Source organism: Myotis davidii, unplaced genomic scaffold, assembly GCF_000327345.1.
Source record: "Myotis davidii unplaced genomic scaffold, ASM32734v1 scaffold86, whole genome shotgun sequence".
In the NCBI taxonomy this organism is placed as follows: Eukaryota; Metazoa; Chordata; class Mammalia; order Chiroptera; family Vespertilionidae; genus Myotis; species Myotis davidii.
The window spans coordinates 1,042,758-1,059,393 of NW_006298058.1; the positions used below are offsets into that span (position 1 = coordinate 1,042,758).

Below are 16,636 nucleotides of genomic sequence, written 5' to 3' on the forward strand. Positions count from 1 at the left end.
GAGAGAGAGAGAGAGAGAGAGAGAGAGAGAGAGAGAGAGAGAGAGAGAGAGAGAATTGGAATTGCCCTGGGCATACAGATCCCCTCTAGGAAAGGGTAAGGGGTGAGGCAGAGGGTTGGGAAAAACTCTTCCTTCTGGAAAATCAAAGCAAGATGTGCTTTCCTGCCAAAGTAATTGCTCCTTGAGAGCAATTATCATTAAACTGTGGACACTGCATGCTTAACCCACATCATAATGTAGTTGACCTGAGGCACAGGCAGCCCTCAACAAAGCTTCTGAAGGAAGGAGTACTATTTGTTTTTATTAAAAATCATCTCCAAGGAGACTATAACTAACTTCCCAACTCTTCTATGAAACTTGCCTGCCCATCCTGGCCTTTATTTTCACTCTCTGCTCAACTCCCAAACCAGGGTCTGTAGTGCTCACTGGTCCTCACAGGAACGCTCTATTGATTTCATACACCTGTTTTCTCCGGCCATCTTCTCCCTCCCTGCTCCTCAGTGCCCTCTGCATTGTGTGCTTCACACCATTTTCTCAGATTTCACGAAACGCCCCACAACAGGTAGAGGGCAGGAAACACTGGGTGTCCAGGAGCCCAGAGCGGAAGTGGGGAATGGTCAGTGAGCCTTTCTGGATCACACCCTCTCCATTCTTTTTTTTTTAAAATATATTTTATTGATTTTTTACAGAGAGGAAAGGAGAGAGATAGAGATAGAGAGTTAGAAACATCGATGAGAGAGAAACATCGACCAGCTGCCTCCTGCACATCCCCCCATTCTATCCACTGAGCCAAACCGGTTTCGGCCACCCTCTTCATTCTTCACAAAAGAGTGCTTCTACCCCAAAATGGGTGCATTTGCTATTGATTTCCATTCAACAAACAATTAACAAAAACTAGAGATGAAGAAGAATGAGGTGGCCCCTCCCCCACCCTCCCTGCTGGGTCACTATGGGTGGGCTGAGTGCCTCTGGGCAAGGCTGCTGGCCAGGCAGCCCTTCCCAGGGACTCCCTCAGCAGGCTAGTGAGTGCTCCCTCCTCTTGCTCCTCCCAGTGTCTGGAAAGCAAGAAACCCAGGACTCCTGCAGCCTCCCTTGTGACATGTTCTGAACCCCGCCCATCCCTATGGGAGCACTAAGGTCCCTTTATTAAACTCCCTCCAATTACCAGGTCAGGATGCCATCTCTTCTTACCCTGGGTCCTGCCTGGACAGCATGAGGCAGATGGTCCAGGAACATTTGTCCTTATTTAAACTGAAGCCCGAATTGTCCTTGGGTGATGGCTCTGGGCCCGTGAGCTGCCTTTCCCAAGGCACTGGGCACACAGGCCTTTGTGCAGGATCCAGCCAGTGACCCTGCCCTGCCCTGGGGCCCTCTGGGTATTCCCTGTTGGAATGGGGGATAAGGGTTTTTATTCTGCGGCATCCACCTACAGAAAACCGGTAAAAACAGAGGGAAGGGTGGGGTCAGGGGGTGGCAGAGCCAATAAGGTGATGAGTGAAATGCTCCCAGGAAAGTAGGAACCTCAAAAAATCTGATAGCATATCATCAAGTGCGTGTTCTCCTTCACGAAGTAGGTGAAGAAGTGGGTGAGGGAGGAGAGGGAGACCAAAAGGTAAAACGTGCCAGAAAGGGAACCATGGGGATTTTTTTGTTTTGTTTACAAAGAACTAGAGTTTAGCTGACTATTTTAAAAAATATGAATCTGAGTTGCCTTTCTGCTAGGAGCTAGTCTCTGTACTAATCATAGGGACACAAAGATTTGGAATAAATAGGGCCCAAGTCCCCCTGTGGCTAGAAATCTAGTGTGGTGGTTTCAACCTTGTCCTGACTCCCATATGGAACCCGTATAACGACCCCTCCTCCCAGGTGATCCAAATCTGTCCCCGCCCTCTGGCCCCCATTGCAAATCATCCATCCCACGGAACAATCACACTTACCAGGAGTGCTAAGCAGGCGTGATGAATGCAGGTAAACATGGCCCCACAGGCACTGAAGAGGAAGCAGGAGATAACATTCAAGCCAGACCTTGAATAGAAGTGTGATACAGGTGGAGAAGTGAGTAGATGAACAGCAGTCCAGGTGAGGAGGTAGCATGAGCAAAGGCAGAGAAGTGACCATTGTCACCTGGTGCATCCTGAAAGAGCAAGTGACCCACGCAGGCAGGGCAGCCAGACTTAGCAAATAAAAATAACAAACTTTCCCCCCAATTGGGTCAGACTTATATTAAAAAATTTCTCATTGTTTATCTGAAACTCAACTTTTTCTGGGCTTCCTGCATGTTACCTACTCTCCTGCTTGCAGCCTAGGTCTCTGGGCACACCTGGCTGCTGTAAGGAGCAGGTCCGGCCTCACAGCTTCTTACGGAGTCGTGGTTGGTCAGTCTGGGGAAATTGTCCTGGTTGTTTTCTGTTTGGGTTTTTAAATGATTATTAGCTAAAAAGGAAAGTATTCCCAAAAGTCAATATTTCAAGTTGCTCTGGGGTGAACTGCCCTGCCATACTGAGATTGGGGACTATCAGTAAATACATGTGTAATCACAGGTTGTACGCCTGAAATTAATATAATATTGTAAGTCAACTGTAACTTAATTAATTAGTTAGTTAATTAAAGTAAATAACAAAACAAAAAAATGCTGAGGATGCCACATAGGAAGCATGGAAGCTGCCACCGCGCCGCCCCACAGCGGGCCTCACAGACATGCAGAAGCAGGCTTTTGGCTCTCTTGCCCCCTAGTGGCCGATGCCTGAACAAGGGTTTGGGTTCCTGCTGGTTACAGTCTCTCATCCAGAGAGTCCTCCATTGCTCTAACTCTGCAGTAAGTGTCATAAGGTGGGAAGGTTCAGGTGCAGGCGGATCATAAGCCCCAAAGCCAGCCTGAGAGGTGCTGGGATCCCAGGAGGAGGTGCAGAACGCTGCGCTTCCCTCCGTAGCTTCTTGCTTCCTTCTGGGTGAGGCTTCAGACTCTGGGATTGAATCCGTCCACGGATGCCTTTCCTTTCATTCGTTTATCCGACATATTTCTGGACTAATATGGGCCAAGCACTGTGCTTAGTGATGGGCATAACATCTGATATATTTCATTACGATTTGGAGTTAAACCAAAAAGTCTGCCCAGCAGTCTAGAGATTGCACCCAAGGTGAATTGAACACAGCGAGGCACAGCAATATTAGAATTGTAAAAGCGTCTACCCGAGTACCACATCTTTTGTTGAATCCTAATTTTTCTGCCACATCCTTTCTTTATAACGTACACATACAGCGTCTTTTTGATCAATGGCCATTAGACTTCTCGACAATTATTTCTAATTGGACACACAGTCATCCATCAAACTGAATATAATACAAAACTAATGCTATGTGATGTGCCTAGAGCCATTCCTAACTTCATGAAAAAAAGTTATTCAACATTCTTAGGAGAATGTTGATTTTTTTTTCTTTTGCCTGGAACATGCAATGCTGAGTGGCTGGCATGGAGAGATGTGCCAACAAATTCTATCAGAGCGATGAAGCTGTTCTGAAAATAGCTGGGCCTGTTTGTGGTGGCACTGACCAAACTAAGCCAGTGCACAAACCTGGGTGGGATACGATGTGTCACCTGGGTTTGCCCAGCTGTACAGGGTCATCTTCCTGGCTTCTGCTATCCCTCATTCAGTTCATCTCTACACCATGCCAACTTATCCCTAGTTTTTCTCAATTCTGTGTAGTTGTTTTTATTTAACTTACTACCTCCATAGTTCAGATCCTGACATCTTTTGTAATATTGTAATAGTCAGTTTGGTGTAGTTCCTTTTTTGCTTCTGTCAAATCCATTCTCCACACAGACTTATCTAAAACACAAATATGATCATATCACAGCTGTTTGTACCCTGTGTCTGGCTCCACAGTGCTTGCAGGATAAAGGTCAAGCTCTCTGCACACTGAGTGCGGGGGGGCGGGGGGGTGAGGACGCCACCTGTCCAGCTCCATCCACCATCACTCTATCACTCCTCCTGTGTCCCTGCGAGGGTCTCGCTGGCACCCGGAACTGGTTTGTGGACCTGTTAAGTGAATATCTAAACATCTAAATCTTCTTTTGTGCAGCTAGCCCTGAGGTGACAGTCTCATCCTAAACGTGTTATGAATCTGTATTGACTGTGTTTTAAGAGCCCCATTAGCAGTGAGTAATATGTTTATCAGGTTTCGGAGGCTTCCTGCCCTTTCATCCTCCCCTCCAGCTGTGCAGAGTTCTCTAGCTAATTCTCTGTGTGTGCGCAGGGATTTTGTGTTCATTGGATTTTGACATCAACATAGAGTAGAAATGCTTTGGTTACAAAGGTCTGTTCTTTCTTTCTTCTTCTTCTTTTTTTTTTTTTGAAAGGTTACTAATGGGGTGAGGTGGGGATTCCCAGTCTTTCTAACAGGGGGGGTGGGGGGGAAAGGCAAGATCTTCCCCAGCAGATGCTTCCTACAGTGTCTGAATTTCTGTGTGTTCTCATTTTCCAGGCAGTGTTGCAAATCTAATACCACTGGGCATGCCTCATTCAAATCTATGCTTGATATTTCTATTATGTTTAGATTACTGAGGTCACTGCATTTTTACTTTTGTGCAGAGCACTGCAAGCATTGAAGAAAAGTGCCAAAACAAATTCCCTGTGAAGCAGAGAGGGAATAGCACTGTTGGAGTGAGCTGATGAACACTAATGGATTTTGCTGATCTGTCCAGCAGGCATTTTCAACTTAAACCCAACAGCTTTAGTCACATGCCTGGGTTGCCTCGGGGATCATGACTCACGTGGGGATGATAAAGGTCGGTTTATCATGTTTTAACCCAGGTTGATAGAACTGTATCGCATTCTGTTTATTCACGTACCACACTTATATGGCACTTCCAACCTGCCAGGAACTGTTCTTTTATCCTCGAAACAACCCTGTAAGGTAGGTACTATTACTGTTTCCAGGTTATAAGTAGAAAAACTGAAGTACCTGCCTAAGTTTGCAGAGCAGCCAAAGGGTGGAGCAGAGACTGGGGCTGGGACTCCGAACCTGTGCTCTCTCCCCGCTGACGCGCTTGCAGAAATAGTCGCAGCTCAGGATGGCACCAACCTTGGGGTGCCCCTTACCTTAGAGCTCAGTGTGTGCTCCGATCCTCAACTTCTGTGTAAAGGTGAGGCCTCAAACACCACAAGCCCGCAGCCTTGTACTAGGATGCACAGTCAGCATTCGCACTGAAGGAAGACCACCAAGACAAAGCGAAGCTAACGCTACTCCCTGCCTTTAGGACAGTTGGGGCAGCAGATGGAAGAGCTGCTTAGGGAGGGAAAAGAGGCCCCAGCATGTATCTGGCCTTACGCATGTGAACCTGGGTTGTCTGGGAAAGCTGTTGTAAGAGAACTGGAATATCATATTACAGTTGAGAGAGGTTCATAGTTTATCTAGCCTAAAGTCTTCATTTTACAGATGAGAAACCCGGAGGCTCAGAGGTTAAATAACCACTTACCTGGGATCACACAGCTCAAGAGTGAGCATGAAGTTGCGTCCACGTAAATGGAGAACTTAAATAAAACAGCACTGGTGCGGGGGCTGACCAGCAGCCCCTGAACGACCGATGAATGGATTACTCTGACACAACGTTTGCTGTGAAAGAGAGGCTAAGGGACGGCCTGGCCAAAGTGACCAAGCAGCCTTGATTGCCTGCCTTGTTAGGATTTTTATTGGAATTTTTATCTTTAGATACAAGCAGCAGGGTGAGTAATCTTGGGAGGACACATGTGTTTAGTACATTGTCCTCTAAGCAAGGGCATCCAGGGATTAAGCATAAGGATTCCAGTAAACACCCGGGGGTCTGCATGTGCACAGACTTCTTTGGAAAGGTCAATGAATAATTAGGGGGGCCGCCTTCGACACTCCCCAAAGCCTCCCCTAAGTCAGAATTCTGATAAACAGGGCAGGCATCCTTCCACATACTTCCCTTTTCTCAGAATGTCCTCCATATAACTTTCCAACCAAATCTCCTGTGCTCCCCAACACACTTGGTGAATTACTAGCTTCCTGCCTCTGTTTGGTTATCTTTGGATTTCTTGTTCACCAGATCACATTTGCCACAGTCATTATTTTTTTAATCCTCACCTGAGGATATGTTTCATTGGTTTGAGAGAGAGAGAGAGAGAGAGGAGTAATGTGAGAGAAAAACATCAATCAGTTGTCTCCCACATGTGCCTGGACTAGGGACGGAACCTGCAACCCACGTATGTACCCTTACAGGGACTCAAACCCCCAACCTTTTTGGTTAGATGCTCCAACCAGTTTTGCCAGCAGGCCAGAGCTGATGTTATTTATTTTATTGGATAAACATAGGTGCTGATTCTACATCTACATAATTTCTGTAGAACAGTGATTCAAACTTGAGTGTAATGAATGAGTTTTAACTTGGGAGAACATTTAAACCAGGGTGGGCAGGTTGCAGGCCTCCTGCTCCCGTGAGCACATACGGAGAAGAGGAGGGGTGACAGAGGGGCGTTTTCCTTGACTGCAGTAGCTTGCCACAGCTCCTAATTGCCCTGCTGCTCATCTCCCTCGTCCCACCTCCCCACCACCATTCAGTTTTGTGCCAACAGAATCACTTTTCCAAAGCACAGGTTTGGCCCATTCACTCCTGGTTGCTTACTGGATCCAATTTAAAATACAAGAATACAAGAATTTGAAATATAAGATTCCTCAAAAATGGCCCTTATTTATTTTATCAATCTGCCAATCCTTGTCCCCACTATAAATTTTTTTAAAATATCTTTACTTTATGCCATTATTTCCCACCCCATGCCCCACCCCCTCTGCCCCCAGCACATACACCACACTCACACTTTCTCCAGGCATTGGCTATTGTACTTGGGGTTCCCTGGGGTGAGATGCTCCTTCCCCAGTGAGCCACCTGATGAAACTCTATTCATTCTTTGAGACCACATGTCACCTTCTCTCCAAAGCCTTTCTTGTTCTTGACAAATGTACTTGCTCAATCTTCCTTGCTCTTTGTTTATATATTGATTAGAACTCTTCTTTCTCTAAGTGAATATAGATAGTATCTTCCTAATCCGTGGTTTTATCATCTTTTCATTAATCCCACCATGCAAAAAATTTTACTCACATCTTGGCATGTGGGGATTTAAAGATGACTACAGCTATCTCACTCCTTTGAGAGCACATAATCTAATGACAGGCTCACACATAAGCAAATAAATACTGTCCAGTATGACAAATGTACACACATTGATGGCTTGTTTTATCAATTCCAGCATTTGTATCATCCACCAATGGCAAGTTAGGGCTCAATCTTTTTCTGAACGAATGAATCACTTTTATTAATGATGGGACAGAGGAATCAGTCATCATTAGCTTAAATCAGTACTCCAGGCTGCAGTTGTTTGAGGCAATTTTAAGAGGTACATGAACAAAACATTTTACTTTTAAAAAAATTTTGTATTTCTTACATACTATATTGTATGTAAGAAAACATATAATTGTTTATCAAACCCATACTTTTAACAATACTATACACATGAAGCTAATACTAAGATAATGTATCAATTTGATGGCAGAAAACATTGTTGAAGTTTGAGAAATACTGACCTAAACAAGGTAATTTTCACTGTTTCCTTTTCCTTAGGGTCTACTCCTTTCCTGAATCCAGTCTACATAAACTTACCTTTAGAATTTTTGGAACCTCTTAAAATAAATCATTGTACTGCGAAAGCTTATGACCAAGGGGAATTTTTAACTAATTAAATCGTTAAAAAGATAAGACTAAGAACATTGTGTGTGTTTTGAAGATGAACCAAAACATATTTAGAACTTATTTCATTTCAGAAGTGATTCTGTACATTCTCCACATGAATGTCCTGATTTTCACAGGTTGGGACCTGTTTAGGTGACGAGGAATGGGCCTGCCCATGATTTGGGTTGTTGTTGATATGAAGAAGTGGGAAGAACGGAAAATGGCCTCCCCAGGCTCCTGAACAGTCGAACATGGTTCTTTGACATTTAGGATACAGCAGTAGTTACATGAGGATGACAGCAACTCTGTGAAACCAGCAGGGATCTGTCTTTGCCCCTCATTCACTGTTCCCTAGCTGCCTGTTTTTTTCTCTGCCTGCTGCTGCTCTCCCTCTCTCTGCCTCAGGGCTGTTGCTTGCTAATGTCTCTATGGGTCTCAGTTTTTGCCCATATTGCCTGCGTTTGGAGTGACCAACTGAACCAAATTTTCCCAGGACTTTCCCGGTTTTAGCACCAAAATTTCTGCAACCTGGGGACACCTGAAGTCCTGGGCAACCGGGTCTGTTGGTCACCCCTACCTGCATTACTTTTCCATACATCTCATTCATATTCTTAAAGAAAAATGAGGGAAGATCTGAAATTGCTAAGTTTGCAAAAGGGTGTATTTAAAGAAAACAGCATAATTTGGGAAATAATGAATGTTAAGATCTAGTAGCACGTCGAGACAAACACTAAGTTGCCCATGGCTAAAAGTCAGAGAAGCTGAGCCCTAGAAGACTTGGTCAGTGCAGGGTGGTGGGGCGTGGGATTTCAGCACTCTGCCCTCCCACTTGGCTCCAGCAAGCAGATCCTTCCTCAGTAAAACTGTTCTCCCATCTGCAAGGAACAGAAGTTCTCCCCTCCCCTTAAATTCCGTGGACTGGAGTGGGGAGAGAAAATGAGCTCACTGTAAAAATACTTAAGTTCAGAAGCACATGATTGGTTTTCAAGAAACGACGATAAAACTAGAGGGTGCGTGGGTGTGAGGGGAAGCTAGAGAGCAGAGGTTCCAGGTGGGATGTGCTGCGGTAGCCCCCGCACCTGCGGAGCCTGGGGCCCTTGGGACCGACTGCCCCATCCCCACCATAGGAGCCCCCGCACCTTAGGAGCCGCCCCCCCACACACACACACACACTCAGAACCCCCAGTGCCCAAGGAGCCCCTGCGCCCTCGCAGTGCCCACAGCGTGCACTCCATGTGTGGAATGACCCAGCCTGTCCCACACCCTCTCTTAGTCACTGCTCACAGCCTCCAGCAGGTGGAAGGGAAGGCATGCACTGGCAATGAGCCTTCCATGCGCTATTGTCTGTGTCTCTTAAAAATAAAGTTCGTGACTATTACTAAGGCTAAGAACTAACGAAAAAGTGAAAAACCATAAAAACTAGATGAGTTATTGAAACAAAACCTATGTTAGAGTTCATTTGGCAGAGAAGCATATGGAGGCCATCAGTCCAGTTTCAAATGGGTCTCCCCTGCCCTGGTAGGGGAGGTGCGGAGTTCTGAGTTCTAGCGCTGGGGGCGGGGAGAGCAAAGGTTCTGGAGAAGCAATGAAGGAATCCTCTCCCTGCCCTCCAGGACCCCAGGGCCTGGCACAGACCCCTCTTTCTGCTGGGATCAAGGTCACCTCTAGGGCCGAGCACCCAGAGCCCTCAAACCCCACCCCTGGGCTGCACCCACCACCACCACATCCAGCCTTCATGGCCATGCCTGCACCCTGGCTCACTTCTTCCCCTCGCCTGACCACGTCCAGCCTCCTTTCCATCATCAGTGATGGCTGATCCCAGCCTCATCTCCTCAGGGAAGCCCTGCCCTCCTGGGAGGTCCGTGGCATTACAGAACAGCACGCAGGCCGCACACAGCACACACCAGGCTCAATGAACAGCTTGTACAGCAATGCCCCCCAAAGAAGACCAGACCTAGTCCCAGACCCAATTCTGTGGTTGAGAAGAGAGGTGTTTTAGAAAATAGGTATACCCTTCCCTTAACCCTCCCTGACTTTATTCTCCATTTCAGCATGGCAAAGGGAATTAGGATAATTTGAGGGATCCCCTAGGGCAGTGGTTGTCAAACTGCAGCTCACAAGCCACATACGGCTCTTTGGCCCCTTGATTGTGGCACGAAGTTTCCATCTGTACGTGTGCACCCGCATGTGGTATTTTGTGGAAGAGCCATACTCAAGGAGCCGCAGTTTGCCGACCACTGCCCTAGGGCCTAGGCAGTTGTGAGAAAAGAGGATAAAAGGCCCTAAGTAGTCAGCAAGCATAACAGAGTGACGACTGACAGGAGATGGCAGAGATGGAAGTATGACTTGAATTAACTCTTTAGGCCTCAGTTTGCTCACCTGCAAAATGGGGGAGTGCACTCGGGTGAGGTGAACCACATGGTCCCAATTTCATGGCGCTGCAACTTGTTCCCCATGGTTCTTGTGCCCTCTGCGCAGCTCACGGTAGCTTTGAGGGAGGGCATGTGGGGAAGGGCCAGCGCCGAATAAAAGGCCAGAGAAACCCCTTTCCAGTGAGGCCTCAGCAAATACTCAATTGAAAGGGTTCAGCGAGGAAGCGCTCAGGGTGCTTGTGTCTGTGGAAGTTCTCGCATTCTCATGGATTCGATCCTGGGCCTTTGGAACTCTGTGGAACGTGTCAGGGTTTAGCTCAGTCCAGGATATACAAGTTGCAATTTTCACTTAAAAGTTGCCACCTGGAATCCAGACTTGGTCTTCGGTGGCCAGGAAGCAGAGCTGCGCGTGGGCTTCTCCCCGACCTGCTGCACACATGGCACTCCAGCTCCAGTGTTTTGCAGACGTGGTCTTTGCTTTCCGGCATCTTTCAACCTAACAGAGATAAAAAGAACCCCCGATAAAAAGGGACTTCAAGGGAGTCTCTTGAAAAGAAAGCAGATATGCTTAAAGTATTAACACATTGGCTCTAAGTGTAGTTCATATTTATAACCGCATGAGGAATTTGTATGGGGTGTGGGAAGAAAGTTCCAAGACATCGAAATAGAGAGACTTGAGAGGTGGGGGCTCGGGGCCACGCACTTCTCTTGGCCAGCCGGCTCTCCTCTGAGCAGCTGGGATCTTAAGGACTGCAAGGAAGAGCAGGGAGATGGGTTACCTTCTGGAGAGAATGCTCCAGATGAAAATGGTGACCTGGTTTAAGATTCTGTTTTGACGAATGAATCATGCAGAATATCATACCATGGAATTTGTGTTTCCTGATGGGAAGTTGTTGGTGAGGCTTGTCATACAGCTCTAATGAGGTTCACACCTTTAATTAGTGCTTAAACTTCTCTGGCGAGGTCTGTGTCAGGAAACTCAGACAGCACTGTTATGCTCATTTCACATTTGGAAACTTGAGGAGCACTAGGGCTTATCTTGGACTACACGTGGGTGACCATCTGGGCTGGTCTGCCAGGAACAGCAATGGTTTCTGCATCTTGTCTTACTGTCATTATTAATAGTGCCCCCGTTCTCTGTCACCCGCCCTTTGGTTTTCATCTAAATATAAGGTCACCCTAACCAGCTGACACACTGCTGGCAGCACTAGGACTGAAGACCCTACATTTCAATCACCAGGTCATCCATGTAAGCAAATGTTTTCCCAGTTGGCAAAAGTCCTTAATGAGTGAGTTACAGGGTGACATACAGCAATGTGTCCCTTAGAAAGGAGACATGTCACACATCAAACATGAGGTCTCTGGTTGAAACATTTTGGTTTTGTTTGTTTTTCACTTTGTTTTGTTTTTCTTTCACGGTTATCAGTGCCTTTGAAAATCACATTTATGACCTCGGCAAGCATTGGTTATTTCTTTTATGTCCTAATGTTGTGATTTGAAGCTATCTTATCCTTAGGATTAAAAAAAAAAATTGAAACTTATCAGAGTAATTCCATGTATGTTTGGTTCTAGCAATGATTTCTCTCTTGAAAAACTTACATAAAGGAGGTTGACATGCTTTCCATAGTCCTGTAATTTTTTAAAAATATATATATATTATTGATTTTTTACAGAGAGAAAGGGAGAGGGATAGAGAGTTAGAAACATCCATGAGAGAGAAACATCAATCAGCTGCCTCCTGAACACCCCCTACTGGGGATGTGTCCGCAACCAAGGTAAATGCCCTTGACCGGAATCGAACCTGGGACTCTTCAGTCCACAGGCCGACGCTCTAGCCACTGAGCCAAATTGGTCAGGGCCACAGTCCTGTAATTTAATGGGGCTGTTGAGAAGTCATATGTAATTATGATTAATGATTATTATGATAGATGCCCCTTTAAGTTGTGTTATCAAAACCAACAAGGAGCCAGTAGTATAATAGGTTAGCTCTGACTGCAAAATCACCATCTTTCATCCCATCACTTGCCTTTCCTTTTATTTTATTTTAATTTTTTAAAATATGTTTTTTATTGATTCAGAGAGAGGAAGGGAGAGGGAGAGATAGAAACATCAATGATGAGAGAGAATCATTGATTGGCTGCCTCCTGCACCTATGGATCGAACCCAAAATCCGGGCATGTGCCCTGGCCGTGACCTCCTGGTTCATGGGCCAATGTTCAACCACTGAGCCACACTAGCCGGACTTGTCTTTCCTTTTAAATGACACTTTTTTTGGTGTGTTAGTTCATTTTGAGTCATGAATTGCCAACATAGAGCGATTAACCAAGAAATAGTCTTGCACCTTCCTTGGTTAACAGAAATGGGGTTGAACATTTAGCCCCTGGTATCATTATTGTAGCTCTCTATATAACTGGAGGAAAATCAAATTTCAAGTTTTTCCCGCTTCCCTTCTGCCTTTCACAGCAAATTTCAAAGGATAGCAGTAGGCAGATTGGTTTATAATGGCATTTTTTAAACCCAGAAATTACATTAAACCGAAAAGCATGGAGTACTTCAAATAGTTTTATTCCAGAAAACCTCTCCACAGCAACAGCAATGACAAGAATTGTATTTTTCATAAAGATCTGACTTACAGAGCTTACGTCGATGGCAGAGTTCAGTTACTGTTTTCCAGAGTCCCCTCTCAGAAAAACTGACATTCAGCAAAATGTTCATAGTAAGTTCTGTGTGCTTTGGGGAGAAATGTAGAGTCAGTGCAACAGCAGCATTAATACAGCGCCTTCTCACATTGTTTTCCATTCCTGTCCTCAAGGAGGAAGAACAAAGGGCCAGTAGCCAGTCCAAAAGCAGCTTTCCCCCATAGAATGGTCAGGAAGTTCAACTATTCAAGAGAACATGTCGTGCTGCAATATACGTCCAGATTTCATGGTCCTTGATGATTTATGTCAATTCACTGGGAATGCCTTTCTCTGTTGTGCATTCCACATAGAGTTTGGCTTTCAGGAACATCTACAGAGGAGGCAGCTTTGTCCACGGGGGAGAGGAGGGTCCCAGCACGTGGTCTGCTGAGGGGGTGCCTGGGGCGGCCTGGAAACTAAATGGAGTTCAGAACCAGTGGGAGAGCTGCCCCCATTATGTCCATCTGGGGGTTAATGGGGCCTCTGAAGGGCTGTTCTCACACTTTCCAGATAGCCCCAAGAAAGTATCATCTGCATCTAAAAATGGATTTTTTCCCGGCTTGGATTGAACTGGTTAGGAACCCACACACACTTGGGGCAGGGCCGGGTGCTGTCTGTTGTAGGTGCACTCTTATCTCTTTTACTCTGGGGATTTTGTCTCTGTGCTATGTCAAGTGACAAGGAGGAGCTGCTAGGAGCAGGCTGTTCACACACCAAAGCAAATCGGGTTGGTGTTCCAGCCCCAGGATCAGGGACATCTGGTTTAGACTGAACTCTGGGGTTGCAACCTCTTCTCTCCTGTCCCTTCCTCTCCCCTCTCCTGCCCTCCCCTTTGGCCCCCTCCTCTCCCCTCCCCTCCCTTTCTCTCTCGTCCCTTCCTCTCCCCTCTCCTGCCCTCCCCTTTCGCCCCCTCCTCTCCCCTCCTCTCCCTTTCTCTCTCTCTCTCATCAGACCCCCCATCCTTCTGACATTAATAATTTGAAGACAAATAACAACAGCGATACAAGGATCAGGATAACCTGGACCTGAGGGACTGAACGCAGATCCCTCCTGAACCTGAAGACATAGTTAGGTTAAAACAAGTTTCATCTGGCATTCGCCTGAGGGCCACCAGTACAGACACTGTGTAAGATTAGATCCTCCTTAAAGCAAGATAACCAACTAATCCTGTTGCAAAATCATGGATACCTCAAGTTACCTGCCCTGTCCACCCACCTATGTGCATGCATTCATAGGAGATTCACACATCTTAGACTTCAAGGCAAGTCCTGTTAGGAGTTTCTTCTTCCCTTTCCATTGTGAGTTCCGCTCACTCCCTGGCACGTCCACTTTCCTTTTGGTCTATATCCTTTGTTCTCTAGGGGCTTCCGCATCTGTTTGCCCTAAATGGCCAAAATATGTCCCCCACACGGCCAAACTCACAGGGACCCAAGGACAGAATCTGGAGGATAGGCCAGCCATTGTTCTGCACCAATTCTTTATCTAAATTAATCTAAAGCCTTGCCTGATTGGCCTGTGACCTGGGTCAAGGTATGGTCAGCAGGCTGACCATTGTCCTGTTCCCCCCTCAACTGAAGCGGCCCACTGCACACTACAATATCACATTCTTCCTACTAGTGGTTGCACTACTTTTAGATATTGATGTTGCTTAGATTATTTTTCCATCTTTTTTGTGAACATTGTGCCTATTTTCACTTTCTGGGAAATTTGCCAGTTTTTCAAGGACTGGGCAAAAAACAAAATAAATATTTGTAGGTCGTTTAAAAGGACAAAGTAAGTCGGACATACCTCTGCCCATCCAAAGTAAAGCATTTTAGTTGCTTTTCAGATACCTTAAACTAACTTGAGAGAGTCAGAAGGTTGATTTCACTAAGTGTACTTTTCAGCTCTGTGACCCACGGTGTGTGTGTGTGTGTGTGTGTGTGTGTGTGTGTTTGTGTGTGTTTGTGCGTGTGTGTGTGTGTGTGTGTGTGTGTGTGTGTGTGTATTGGGGAAAGGTCCGGAGTCCAAGTGTAGGCAAATGAGTACAGACTTTTTAAAGCCTAGTTTAAGTGCTTGAAATGGACCGTGTCAAAAATAAACCACCCCTGTGTATGCTCATCAGGCTGCAAGTAGTGCCAGAAAGTGTTTCCTTAACAACATTCAGCAGAAGCATCAGACACTTTTCTAAAAAAAAAAAAAAAAAGTTTAAGGGATTTCACTGAAATTCGGTCCGTTCAGCAGTTGGCTGTTTATAAATACGTGTAGCAGCCTATGTGGGAAGCTGACTCAGTGTCTGAGATTAAAGAGACCAGAAGGTTCGCGCCGGTGATCCCGGTGCAATGTTTCCCACCCCCGGGCTGCGAGGGCTCAGCGGTTGGCCGAGGTGGAAACAGGCAGCCCGTGTCCCTGGGAGGGAGGCCCGTCACCTGTTGACTCCAAAAATGTATATGGAACCAAAAAAGACCCCAAAGAGCTGCAGCAATCTTGAGAAAGAACAATGTTGGAGATATCAAAAGACCTGAAATAAAACTATACTACAGAACACTGTAATCAAAACAGCCTGATATTGGTATAAGAACAAGTATGTAGGTCAGTAGAACAGAACAGAGAGCCCAGAAATATTCGCACGGGAGTGGAGAATAGTTTGGGGTGGGGTTTCGCACCGTCTCCTCCCCCCCACCCCCGGATCCCCTTCCAGGCGCTGTTGGAGAGCTCTCAGACGTGCGCTGGGAAGTTTAAAGAGCAGAGGGGAGTTGGTGCGGTAGGCAGGGACAATGGAAGAAAATGAAAGCCAGAAATGTGAGCCGTGCCTTCCTCATCCAGCAGACAGCAGACTCACGCGGGGTAAGTAACAGACTCATTCAAAGATGGAGTTACGGTTCCGCGCGCCCCTCGCCGCTGGCTGCGTTTTATAAGTGGAGACAGGGCTCAGGGCAAAGAAAAGGAGTTATTTCCTGGGGCGGTGCGTTTTCAGAACTGAGCGGAAAGCTGTGATTTCTTGGGTGTTTTACTTTATCTCCGGCAGGATTTTCGGAAGTGGCGTGGTGATGTCCCTCTTGGAGCACAGTCAGCAGGCAGTGGCTGCTGTATCTCTAGGCAATGACAAATGTGTCGCTAAAAGCAGCTTTTCCTACTCCCTGCTCCAGCGCGGGAGAAGCAGTTGTTTCTCTGGAGCCCTCCCTGGGGCGGCAGCATTCCCATTCATTGGTTGGGGGATTTCACGAGGCAAATGCATGGTGGATGCAAGTTTTGTAGTGTCTGCGAGTTAAATCCCAGAGCTTGGGGATGTTTCATTTTACAGGTCAGAGCAGCCGGGGAGCCGTGTACATCTGGATGATAGGTGGGACTGAGTCTTCTGTGTGTTTTCATTCAAAAGTTGAGAGTTGTTAGACAATGTTGGCGAGTTTTCTTTGGGCAGTTTCCCTTTAATTGTTTTTATAATGGACTTGTCTTTTCCGTAGGGAATTTCCAGAAGCTTATGTTGTTCCAAAAAAAATTCACAGAGGGGTTGGGTAGAGAAAAGTCTTATCTGCTCTCCAGAGCCTGCCGCCAGAACCTATCCTGCAGCACCATGCAGACAGCTGTTCATAAACCACCCCTACCCACCCACCCCAGGCTCATCTGGGCCCAGTTAGCAGCTCAAAGTCTTGCTTTCGGGACTGCAACGCTGTGTGGGAGTAGGGATTGTGCACAGGGGAAAAGGTGTGTGTGTGTGTGTGTGTGTGTGTTTTAAGACTGAAGGGAAGTAACAAATGACTCATCCACACTGAAAATGCAAAAGTCAGCCAGACAGAAGAAAATGCAATTACAAGTGGTAGAGCTCCCCTTCCTCTCCCCTCCTCACCCCCAACCCCCCACCT

At 46.4% G+C, this 16,636-nt stretch overlaps 1 protein-coding gene across 1 annotated transcript in view; it reads left to right on the forward strand.

Annotated features, from left to right (window-relative positions):
* Positions 1–2,869: 2,869 nt before the first annotated feature.
* The window catches only part of KIAA1217 (KIAA1217 ortholog), a 331,386-nt gene continuing 317,619 nt past the window's right edge, over positions 2,870–16,636 (forward strand). Inside the window, exons 1-2 of the mRNA XM_006773828.2 lie at positions 2,870–2,881; positions 15,393–15,620. Of these exons, the coding sequence (XP_006773891.1) occupies positions 15,551–15,620 (70 nt within the window). The 5' untranslated portion in view covers positions 2,870–2,881; positions 15,393–15,550. The remainder of the gene's footprint in view (positions 2,882–15,392; positions 15,621–16,636) is intronic.